We start from the raw sequence: 12634 nt of genomic DNA, 5'->3' as shown, positions 1-12634 counted from the left end.
TCTTATCCTCTTCATTTTGTTATTAACCACCTCTCCAGGTGACTTAAGAACACTAGCACCAGAGAATCACCTCTGAAGTTCTCCTTAAATTGTCCAATTTTCTGGAGGCATTTTTTTTCCTTTCTTCAATTCCCAAACCAGCAGCTCACTTCCTGCCTTGTGTCCTCCTGTTACTCAGGTTGTAGATACAGTACTTTCCTCTCCACTTTCACAAGATAGAAGACGCTCAGTGAGTGTGTGTGTGTCCTCCACCCGGTCCTCCACCCCCTCCCCTGCCACCTCCCACTTGGCGGAGAGGCTGGTGAAGGGGCCTCAGAAGGCCGCCTTCTGTATCCTCACCACTAACACAGACTCATGATGATTTTGTGTAAGTAAGTCAGAAACAGAAAGAAAAATTGTGAGTTCAAGATTTGCAGATACTAAGAACAACAAGTGGCAGAAATGGACTTCCTGGATTAAATATTTAGGCTGTGTTTCTGTCATTGGAGTCTGCCTGAGTCTCCTGGTCTTTCCTGCAGCATTTTATTAGCATTGTAACCTTGACAGAGATGTGTCGGGGTAGAGAAGGATGGGAAGAGAAGGAAGAGTTCCAGAACTCCCCAGGAGGGCAAAGCCACCCCTCCCCTCTCTTCTCCAACGCCTGCCTGTCTCTCCCCAGAGCCCACAGGAAGGAGGGTGTCTGTTCTGCGTGTTTCTATGCCTGTGTCTGGGGAACGTGCATGTGGATGTCAGCCTCTCGGGTCATCAGGGAGGCATTGTTTCCTATCCTTCCATCCTTGATGTCACCTGTGCAACAATCTACTTCTAAGTACAAGTGCTCCCCATATGATGAGGGGACCTCAAAGGTTCACAGTGTCCAGGGGTCTTAGAACTCATATAATCCAACCCTCATTCTGTAGACGGGAATAGTGGAGAATATTGGGGATGGATGGTGTCTTGATGGGAGAATCTGCTGGTCTGTTTTTATGCATGATCGTCCTAGAGGTGTGTTTCTTCTGAAGTGGATCAAGAGATGGAGGGAGGGAGAGAGCCTGTCTTTCTTTTTCTGCTTTTAGTCACAAAGGGAATTCCCTCTGGCAGTTCTGTCCCTCTGTGAACAGCTATTCAGAGGCCCAGCGTGGCAGGAAGTGGTGAGGTGGTGGGAAGGAAGATAGAAGACGCTCAATGAGTGTGTGTGTGTCCTCCACCCGGTCCTCCACCCCCTCCCCTGCCACCTCCCACTTGGCGGAGAGGCTGGTGAAGGGGCCTCAGAAGGCCGCCTTCTGTATCCTCACCACTAACACAGACTCATGATGATTTTGTGTGCGTGCATGCAAAGGCCGGCATTTATAATTGTGAGACTGGCTCCGATGAAGATTTCTTTTTCCATTTGTAGGCTGGTTGTGATGGGGAGAGTATTGGAAATTGCCCATTTTCTCAGCGTCTCTTTATGATTCTCTGGCTGAAGGGTGTCATATTTAATGTGACAACAGTGGACCTGAAAAGGTAAGACAAGGTTTCTGCATTATTGAAATAGTCATACCTCATTCCCTATGTACAGACACACATACACACAAACGCACACACACAGCCAGACACACACAGACACAGATACACAGATGCACACACACACTCCTAGGACCCATGGCATGTCTGCCCTCGGTCAGGACCGTCAGTTGAAGCTGGAGAAGCGTGGGCCACACTGATCCCAGGATGGAGTCAGATGTATCCAGAAGGAGTAGGAGTTGGGGGCACCATGAGGAGCCTGCTCTCCCAGTTCCTGGTCAGCTGTGAGCCTCTCAGAAGCCCGTCTGAGTGCCACGCCTGGCTGATAACACTGGGGAGAGTTAACTTCTTCACCTTTCTATCCAGAAAAGGGCTACACTCTCACTGCCAGTAGGGCATTCTGTAGACCCACAATCACCTGTGAAATTCTCAAGGGTGATTTCTCCTCAGCTGGGGAGGACACGGTTAAGCCTTAGAGACCATCCAGACACTGTGGCCGCCTGCCCACCAACGCCGCCCTTCCCTCCCACCCAGGAAACCCGCAGACCTGCAGAACCTGGCTCCCGGCACCAACCCGCCTTTCATGACTTTTGATGGTGAAGTCAAGACGGATGTGAATAAGATCGAGGAGTTTTTGGAGGAGAAGCTCGCTCCCCCAAGGTGGGCCTCATTGGAACCCGTGTTCACAGCTGGGTCATCCCTGCTCATGGACCATTCTAAAGCTCTTGGCTCCGGGGGTTGGGTTTTCTGTGGCAGTGGTACCTCTTCCCTGGCTGCACCTGTGGTGTGCCGCAGAAAACACAGTGCGATTAGAAACTGCATTTAGGTGGCTTGGATTTCTGTGCTCTGCACCTGCAGTTTGGTGATCAGGGTCTGATGGCCGGAAATGAAGAGGAAGTGGGCGGATGTCACGTGGGGTGCCGTTTCTGAAGGAAGGTCAGGAGCGTGATGGCAGGCAGCAGCATCACGGGGTGCTGGGCCTGGAAGGGAACCTTCTAGGCCATCACCTTCATTTCAGGAGGGAGGGAACTAAGAGTCAGGTGAGGCCCTGCATCCCGGGATGAGAATAGTCCACCTGTGCTTTCCCCTGACTGTGCTGCTCCAAACTTTGAAGATGGAAAGGTTAGGAGAACACTCAAGGGGAAGTTTCCATTTTTATGTCCTCTCAGAGAAAGGCACCCCCAACCCCCACTGTATTCTCCTAACTCAAACAGTGCTCATCTGTGATACTCTCATTTTGAATTTTTCAAGGTACCCTAAGCTGGGGACCCAATACCCTGAATCCAACTCTGCAGGAAATGATGTATTTGCCAAATTCTCGGCGTTTATAAAAAACACCAAGAAGGATACAAACGAGAGTGAGTCCCTCCCATCTTCCTGTCTTCTGTTTTCTACACAGATCTCCACTCTGCCTCCGGTGTGGCTTCTTATAAGATCCCAGGAATTCTGACCCATTCACAGCGGGGAGGGACCTGTATCTAGAAATAAGCAAAAAGCACCTCCAACATGGAGTCTGCATGTGGGTTATAAGAGATTGAGTGCTTCTTTTGGAGGTTGGGGGCTCAGAAAGCGACACTTTTTGGGGAAAATAATCACCACCAGGAGTTCCTAGTTGTACCAGGGGACTGTTTGAATGAAGCTTCTGCCAGTGCTTACTTGATTACATGCTTTCCATAAAGATTTTTGAATAAAATTGAATGAGTTCTAGAAGCAGCAGTGTTGTGTAGACAGAATTATTTTCCAGGGAGAAGTGAGTCCTTTATTCAGATCTTGTAAATCTCGCCTCTCCTTCCCAACTCTCCGGTGCTCCCTGGCCCCGTCTCAGGAAAGAAGGGCAAACTCCTTCATAATGCTTATCTTAGCCATTTCTTTGTCTTTCTGTTTCAGTTTATGAAAGGAACCTGTTAAAGGCCCTGAAGAAGCTGGATAATTACTTAAATAGCCCTCTGCCCGACGAAATTGATGCTTACAGCACCGAGGAATTCGCTGTTTCTGGCAGGAAGTTCCTGGACGGGGACGAACTCACGCTGGCTGACTGTAACCTCTTACCCAAGCTCCACATTATTAAGGTCTGTCATTCCTCCTACCTCGGGTGCTGAATACGTGAATGGGGCTTTGTTTCATTTTGTTTTGACTTGTGTTTTGGCCAGACAGCTTAACAATCTAAAATGCGGACTCTCGAATGAAAACTGTCTAGCTGGTTTCTGTTGGAAGCAGCTGAGTCCCAAGTGTCAGATCCAGGCATGATATTCTCGGGTGTTCTTCAGAGGTTCTCAAGAAGTGTCTGCGAACTTGGCTCCCATCCCTCCATCCTCCCTCCTTCTCTTTTCAAGTCTTCCCCCGCAGCCTGAAGAAAAACGGTATGAAAGCAGCTTGAGGGGGTCCGTGGGTTATACTTGGCAGTTCCCACTCAGGCTTGGAGATGGTGCGTGGAATCTGAGAGTATGTGAACCCAGCCAGTTGTTGGTGATGGCAGGGTAGGGGTAGCACTGTCTAGGGGCGAGAGGTGTGTCTTCTTGGCTCTTAGCATCGACCCCCTACAGTTGGGGAGCAGCTGACAGCTCCTTGGCTGGCCTTCTGCCAGACATGGCATCCTGTCTTCCCAGATGGTTGAACGTGAACTAAGAGTCCCCAGGGTTAGGGCTGATGAGACTCCCTAGCCAGTGGTTCTCTAACATTAGTAGCTGTAAGAATTGCTTGGGGAGATTTTTAGACGTGTGAATCCCTCGATCCAGCCCCTGACCTACTAAATCAGAACTTCTGGAGGTGATCTTGAGATTCCGAGGCACGTGGCCCCACACGTGGACTCCTTAGTTTCAGCTGCTCCCAGTTGTGCCCCAGCCCCTCTCTTACTTACAGGTGCTAATTGTCATTATCATGATCACAAGGACTATTGTCATGTCCTTTGCCCTCAGTAGCCCCAGGAAGAAGCCCAACTCTTGTTCTGGGGTATCTTTTATTTTTAATTCTAAAAAAAATTTAAAAATTTTTTTGAGAGGCTAGGAGGTAATTAGGTGCTTTCATTTATTTAATGGAGGCACTGGGGATTGAACCCAGGACCTCATGCATGCTAACCACACACTCTACCAACTGAACTATACCCACCCCCTGGGGGCATCTTTATTTTTCAGATCCTACCAGGTCCAGAGCTAGGTCCTGGATTTAAGGATAAGGGAGATGAGAGAGAAGACACAGGGAAATACAAGTCAAGGACCCTGTGTTCTAATAAGACATTTAATTGGTGTTTAGAAATTTACTAGTTAGGTTTGTACAATCTGTGACACTGATGTCCTGGGGGTTGCTAGCCCCCTGGTTACTCTGAGTCTTTCCCTTGCTTTTCCCTTCCTTCCCCACTCCATCGCAATCCTTGCCCCATTTATCTTCTCTCTTCTCTGTTGTACTCAACGGGTACCAACTTACAATTCAAGCCTTCAACATGTTGCTGATCCTGCAAATGAACATTCTTTTCAATAATTCTGCCCAGACATCTAAAATTTAACGAAAGCATCTCACCTTCTCGAGCCTTCTACCTTGGTGATTACCAAAATTGGACATTAGGGAGTTGCTTTCCAACAAACATTTATGAAGTTGTGTTTTGTTTAGTCCCTTTACTGAATGTATTCTAAACATTGCTAGGACTAGTGTAGTATCACAGAAGCACATGGAGGTTAGGGAAGGCAAGAAAAATACATACATATATACATACAGCATTAAATGCTACTTGTTTAGCCCCTATAAAAAAGACTATTTAAAATTTCAGTAGAACTTCAGAGTAAAATAAAGCAGTCCATGGTTCCAATATAAGACCTAACAGCAAAATCTTCAAAGCCATTTAGCACTCAAAATACTAAACAGCTTAATAATTTCCAGAAATGGAATACTTCTGAAAGGAAATGAGAATTAAAGGAATTTATGGTAAAAAGATGAGAGAATAGAAGAATTTATGATTTATTTCCCTTCCAGAAACCCAGAAAAAAATATGAAAAATAGAGCATTAACTTTACATTTTATAAAACTATGAAAGGATGGATCATCAACTCAAAGACAAAGGAACATCCAGTGTGAGGATGTCTTCTGTGAGGACACAGCCTACGTGTGTTTCTCTGTATCTTTAGCAAGGTTCAGACGTCTCTAGAAGTAAATAACAAGAGTCCTGAAATGTCCAACTTGTTCGTTTGGGCCATGGGAGAGGTAGATCTCTGTGGAGACAGAGCTGAAGGAGGGACCATTCAGAAGTACCACCTTTATGCTCTGCCATCATCTCCTGACTCAGAGGAAGAGGGGGGGCAGGTGGAGTAGAGGAGAAATGAGTGGCGTTCTGCTTCATGACTGCTGAGCAGAGAAAAGGAACAAGCCTTGAACCAGTCAAAAGAGAGACTGTAAACTACCTGAGCTTTGTTTCTAGCCATGGTGACCTCCTGCCCAATCTGTGAGCCTCATAGTGGAGGATACCCTCACCCTGACTCTCACCCTGGCCCCGGCACTAACTAGTGTGTCTCTGGGCAGGGTATTGAGCAGGTGTTTGAGAGTAAATATCCAAATTGGTCAACCAGCTGTTCTGTCTCACTCCCTTGGGCCTCTGTACTGTTTTTAAGTGAATGGTAGGTCCCATAGATCCACCCATTAAATGATCATTAATAACCGGAAAGAATCTAGGTGGGGCCTCTATGTGGATAGAAATGATCAAAAAGGAGAGGGGAGAAAGCTTAAAGAGAAGGAACAAAAGAGGAAAAGGCAGTATCTGATAAATACTGCTCCAGTAAATGAAAGAACGTTCCAGACAGACACTTCTCTATGGCCTCAAAGAAATGAAAGAGAACATGAATCTTTGGAGAAAAAGCTCAAAGACAAGTCACAAGATGTCAGAAAATATAATGTCACAAGGAAGATGAAAATTAAGATGGCAGAACTAAAAAAAACTTACAGACAAAATAATTTCGGAAAGAACAGTTACATTAGAAGTAACAAGAAGTGGAAAAAGACATTGCAGAAATTCATCAGGAGTTTGGAGGACGGGCCTGAGAAAATCATCCCAAATCAAATGGAGAAGAAGCTAGAGGCAAAGGTGAGTAGAGGGGTCCCATATGTACATAATCAGGAACAAGAGAACAGGAAAGAAAAAAGAGAAAAAAAGAAGGCTCAGAGGGAAATTATTTTGAGCTAAAGGGTGAACTTACATACCATGATTGGAAGAATATTGCCCAGAACAATCAATGACATCATTGGTAAATTACTGAACTTTGAGGATTTAAAAAAAAAAAAAAAAAAAGAACCTTTGGGTGACCAGATGATGATGATGATGATTAGTAATAATAATAAAAGGTGAACCACCTACACAAGGAAGATTCAGACTGGTTTCATACGTCTCTGACCGCATTAAAAACCAGAAAACAGTGGTTTAATAGTTACAGAGAATTACAGGAAAGGATGGGTGATGGAAGAATTTTACGTCCAAGGAAACTGTTGTTTTCTACCTAGGCTTCTGGTCTCAATGAAATAAACACTCCTGAGCCATTTTTTAAAAATAAAATTGCTATATGATGAAATCATAAAACATGCTAATAAAAGAAGAATCCAGGACCAGAGAAGGTGTGTCGTATAAAAGGATTGGTGGTAAACAGAGAACCCATTTAAATCTACAACCAAAAATAAGACTAAACAGCCTTGGGAATTATAGCTACAAGACCAAATCAGAATACAGTAAACTCGGATGTTTTATGCCATTGGAAGGGGGATCCGGGAGCAGAAATGGAAGAAAGTGTAGGTGTACTAATTTCTTTATTTGTCAGGGTTTCAGAGGTGAGTAGAGATCATCGAAAGTTGATAAATCAGGAAATAAGACTTTTTACTACTTAAAAAAGTTACAAGGGAGAAGGGTATAGCTCAGTGGTAGAGCACATACTTAGTATGCACAAGGTCCTGGGTTCAATCCCCAGTACCTCCATTTAAATAAATAAATAAACCTAATTACCCACCCCCCTCCAAAAAAAAAAAAAGGAAGAAAAAATTTAAAAGTTACATAGGAAACCGTGGGAAGAGTTAAAAAGGACCATGAACCTTCTAAACTACCAGAAAGGGAAACACACACAAATTCAAAAATAATTCACAGAAAGTTGGAAAGCAAAGTACTACATTCATAAAATGTGACACAAAAACAAATTTACATCTTTGAGAGGCATATATGTAACAAATTTACTCAGAAATGTTAAAATTAAAAGATGGGCAAAGTTAAACCAGGCAAATGCAAACAAGAGGAAAGCAGAATTCTTTACTTTATTGTTTCATTTTATTTTTTTTCCCCTGTTTAAATTGAAGCATAGTTGATTTTCAATGTTGTGCTAGTTTTAGGTGTCCAGTAAAGTGATCCAGTTATATATGTGCTATTTTTATTTAGATTATTTTTCGTTATAGGTTATTACAAGATACTGAATATAGTTCCCTGTGCTACATAGTAAATCCTTGTTGTTTATCTATTTTATGTATAGTAGTCTGTATCAGTTAATCCCATACTCCTAATTTATCCCTTCCTCTTTTTCCCCTCTGGTAACCATAAGTTTGTTTTCTATGCCTGTGAGTCTGTTTCTGTTTTGTACATAGATTCATTTATATTATTTTTTAGATTCCACATAGAAGTGATAGACAATATTTGTAGAAAAGCAGACTTCTTAACATTAATATTAGTAAGATTGAATTCAAGCAAAAGATGTTAAACAATTTAGGAAGCTTTCTGGAAGGTTTATGGTCCTGTTTGGCTACATCAATGGCTTCTGGCCTCCAAAAATCAGAGAAATCAGTCACAAAGATCTTCTGTTTGGTGATAAATCCCATGTTCATATCATTCAGAACCCCAGGAACTGATGTGATGGGAGGTAACAAAGCAGAACTGGCCTTTGTAGCCCTGGGTCCCAGATGTGGGACGAATCATGTCCCCCCAAATTCGTATATTGAAGTCCTGACCGTTGGCATCTCAGAACGTGATCTTGTTTGGAAATAGGGTCTTTGCAGATGTAATTAGCTAAGATGAGGTCATGTTGGAGTAGGCTGGGTCCCCTAGCGTAGCATGACTGGTGTCCTTATAAAAGGGAAATTTTTGGACACAGAGACACCAACCCAGGGAAGATGCCAGGTGAGGACTGGAGTTGTGCTCCCACAAGCCAGAAGCCAGGAGAGACCAGAACAGCTGCTTCCCCAGAGCCCTCTGAGGGAGCACTGCCCTGCTGACACCTTCATCTTGGACTTTTGGCCTCTGGGACTGTGAGAGAATAAATTTCTGTTGTTCTAAGGCACCCAAGATTGCAGTACTTTGTCAAGGCAACCCCAGGAAACTGACACCATCTCCAACAGTATACGCCCTCCTTTGTGACAGATTCCCCAAGGGATCATCTCACAACGTTGTGTTTTCATGGTGTTCACTCTCAGCTGCCCTGTCCACTGTTTCCATGAGGATAAGGATATTTTTTGTTTTCCCTGAATCTGTCCTCTGCACACACACGGTAGACCCACAATAAAATGATCCTCTCCGGGACACAATGGTGGAAATCTGCAGGAATAACATCCGCAGATATTTGGGATTCCAGGAGGTGAGGCTCAGCAAAAAGGAAAAGGAGAAGGCACTTCGCAGTGATCCTGGCACAGTTGAAACCGAAGATCCGTCATGAATGTTTAGGCACCAGATAGCACGGCAGCAGAACACAGGAGGGAAGACCACCGGAAACCCAAAGAGAAATCTGCCGGCGTTCAGGGCAGTTTCATGCCAGTGGCTCCTGAGGGTCGTCTGTGATAGATCAGTGGGCACGACTGCGCAGAGCCACTCTTTCGAGTCCCTTGCTCAGTACGCCTCACGCCAACTCAAAGTGCAATTCGGGGCAGCTGGATGGCTGTCGGAGGACATGGAAACTTGAGAAATAGAACACAACACACGCCTCAAAAGAATGGATTGTCTGATCTAATTGCCTACGTTAGTGGGTTTTCCCTTTCTGACTATTTCCTCTTCATTTTCAGATCGTGGCCAAGAGATACAGAGATTTTGAATTTCCTTCTGAAATGACTGGCATCTGGAGGTACTTGAACAATGCATATGCCAGGGATGAGTTCACAAACACGTGTCCAGCCGACCAGGAAATTGAACATGCATATTCAGATGTTGCAAAAAGGATGAAGTGAAGCCGGGGTGTTTTCTGTCTTATTCCTCAGTTGTGTGAGCTCGACCATGAAAAGAGCTTGTCCTTTGTGTTTCCCTTCCAATAACCATCCTATGCAAAATAATGCCCATATTTTAACAACACCTATGTCATAGCACGATCCCCTCAACACCAAGTGACACATAGCCTTAGAATTGTCAACCCACCTGTGTATCTGAATGATACCTGTATCTGCTGTTATACACACCAGTCATCCAGTTTATGTTCGTTTATGTCTTTGACACTCACTGAGCTTGTAATCTGTGATATTTAGGGCAGGTGTTTTGCAGGTTAAGTTTCAAAGCAAATAAGGCTTAGGTTCCGTTTCTCCTTTATTTTTAAAACATGTCTCTCTGACAGTTTTCATAATCAAGTATAGCCTATTTTTCTGCTCTAAATAGTAGTTGGATTTGTTGCAGAATGAAAATAACTGTTTTTGTAATTACAAAATGATACACACTCATTTTAATTCTTTAAAACCATGTCAGAGGGTATGAAAAAGAAAGAAAGCACTCACTTAACAATCTCACTACACTTAGATGACTGCTGACAACTTATGATGAACATCGTCCAAATCTTCAGACTCTTGGCCTCACACACACAATCACACCACACACAATTTCACACCTCTGGGGTATTGTATTACTTTATTTTAAAGGACTGGTGAGGGGACCCTTTGGTAATGACTACAAAGTGTGATCACAGAGCTGGAGAGGACACTTGTGGTCAGATTTCACAGGGGTGGAGAACTGTAGAGTCCACAGACCCACAGGGACAGGCAGGGACCAGCAGGGACCAGAAGCCGTGGAGGTTTTGCCCACCCACCGCCTTGTTCTGTCTTCACGATGCCACCACCCCTGGTGCCAGGGAAGGCACAGAGGAGAGTGTCCATCTATGTCTCTCCTTCCGGCTTCCTTTTGTGCGATCTTCTCCTGCTCCCCCACCCCTCACGGAGACCATGCCTCAGGAGGACTCTTAACATCAGTCGAATGTTGGAGGGTCTCCCTGCCCTGTGTTGAAATGTGAATCAGGCACACTTCGATTCCTTCCTGACGGCCACGCTCTCTAAGACCCAGCACTGCACACCTTCGGCCATGATGTCGTGTGGGGCTCACCCAGTTCCTGCTGCTCCTCTATCATGTCACTTCAAGGTCAAGCCAGGAAAATCCAGGGAGATTAAATTCATGGTGACTACTCTTGGGCAGTTCTGGTAAAAAGTCAAGTTGGGGAGGAAGTGGAAACTATTGACTCAAAAGAGTGTTCTGGTGCGTCTGTGGCTTCCTCTCCACCATCCCTGGAGTCAGCATCTCAGCAGCCTCTGTGTGTGGGCTGGAGCTGGCCTCCAACTCAAGGCACAGAGGGCGGAACGGGAGGATGTTTCCATCTTCATCAGGACCCGCAGGTTTGAGCATCATCTACCAGGCTGTGTCCCTTTGACATGTGCACACCTTCCGGAAAACCCTCCTGTCCAGTTGGCTGCAGCATATGGTCAACGTTACATGCTTGTTAGAAAAAAGAAAAAGTATACATCTGTTCCTTGGGAGATGCGTTTGGAAGAGAGTAAAATGCGTTAACAGTTACTGTTCTGGGATTGAGTGAAAAGTGTAAGAGAAACAAACTCCTTGGTACAAAGGCCACTTTCTCTCCCCTCTTACAGGATGCCACGCTCTCACCTGGGGGCGGCTGACCCCAGCCGGCTGTGTGCTTTATTAGCATGTATTTTTGGAGGTAGCATATGTCACTATTACTCATGGTTCACATCTATTTAGGAGTCAGGTTTTCTAGATGAGTTTTCTGATGTCACATTTAAACTTGGTAAATGAATTGGCTACCCGATGGTATTAGCTCGAACTTCGTAGTTTTAGATGTTAAAGTGATCTATGTAAACTCCGTGTGCCTTAACAAAATAAACAAATTATAAAAATGGTTACGTGCAACCAATATCTTTAATTTTTCTTCTTCTTCTTTTTTTTTTTTTTTTACTTTGCATTCCCCACTGAGATTTAAAGAAATAAAATGTATGGAAATGGGCTTCCTTTAAAACAGTGAGAGCAACTTTGAGGCGGATATGATCAGTATTTGAATTAGAGATTATCTGTATTTGAATTGTGAACCACAAAGCCATTTTAATGGAAACTTAAAGAGGTCTGAAAGAACACATGTGCCCTGACCTTGTTCAGGGGGCTGAAATAGGGGCCCTGCAGACCGTCCCATTTTTAAATGTAGTTGTAGGAAAGTGGGCTGGTTCCTGGCAGCCTTCCCCTCCCAGAGCACCCCCACCACCCTGCACCCCCTTCACTGGCCCCTAAAAAGTTACTTATATGTGAGAAGGTGAGAAATATTCCAGAGCTGTTAAGCTGGCTTTCAGTCTTTATTACAGTGTGGTTTTTGAAACAGAATGCATTTGTTCTTCCAAACATACCGCACAGAAAGCAAATACAGACAAGCCATAAGAAGCCCTCCTTTGAGGCTGATTGTGGGAAAGTTCTCCGAGTGAGGGAATTCCATTCCGACTTCTGGTTGCCCAAGGGGCCAGACAATTAGGGAAAAATAGCTTTACTCCTAAACATAGAATCTCCAAATGTAGGCTGAAAAAGAATGTATGAGTGTCATGAAGTTATACTTTCTGGACATGGTCCAGCAAACAGGGGTGGAATGGTAGAATTCAGCCCAGGAAAGGACTTTCAGAGACCAGATGTCTCCATAGATCATCTGTGATCTCGGAGACCAGCCTCAGGAATTGGATGTTTGCCCAAGCCCTCCCCCTCCAGACAGACAGACACAAATGCACACACTACACACATGCACACATCACACACATTCACACATACACAACACAGTCACAAGCACTCTTTCACACAGGTACACACCCATTCACATCCACAAAGACACACACATATGCAATACACTCATGCACCCGTGTACCTACATATGTGTGAACACACACACACACACACACACACACACAC

The 12634-nt window shown here is 44.5% G+C and overlaps 1 protein-coding gene across 2 annotated transcripts in view; it reads left to right on the top strand.

The window, feature by feature from the left end:
* CLIC6 (chloride intracellular channel 6) overlaps positions 1 to 11602 on the top strand; it is a 37716-nt gene extending 26114 nt beyond the window's left edge. For both annotated transcript variants that reach the window (XM_006187511.3, XM_032470887.1), the window contains exons 2-6: positions 1376 to 1485; positions 2020 to 2145; positions 2737 to 2843; positions 3373 to 3554; positions 9487 to 11602. In XM_006187511.3, coding sequence (XP_006187573.2) covers positions 1376 to 1485; positions 2020 to 2145; positions 2737 to 2843; positions 3373 to 3554; positions 9487 to 9648 — 687 coding nt within the window. In that variant the 3' untranslated portion in view covers positions 9649 to 11602. The remainder of the gene's footprint in view (positions 1 to 1375; positions 1486 to 2019; positions 2146 to 2736; positions 2844 to 3372; positions 3555 to 9486) is intronic.
* Positions 11603 to 12634: the final 1032 nt, after the last annotated feature.

The sequence above is a fragment of the Camelus ferus genome, chromosome 1 (assembly GCF_009834535.1).
Source record: "Camelus ferus isolate YT-003-E chromosome 1, BCGSAC_Cfer_1.0, whole genome shotgun sequence".
In the NCBI taxonomy this organism is placed as follows: domain Eukaryota; kingdom Metazoa; phylum Chordata; class Mammalia; order Artiodactyla; family Camelidae; genus Camelus; species Camelus ferus.
Note: the sequence above shows the minus strand (reverse complement) of the source record. Positions and strands in the feature narration are given on the sequence as shown.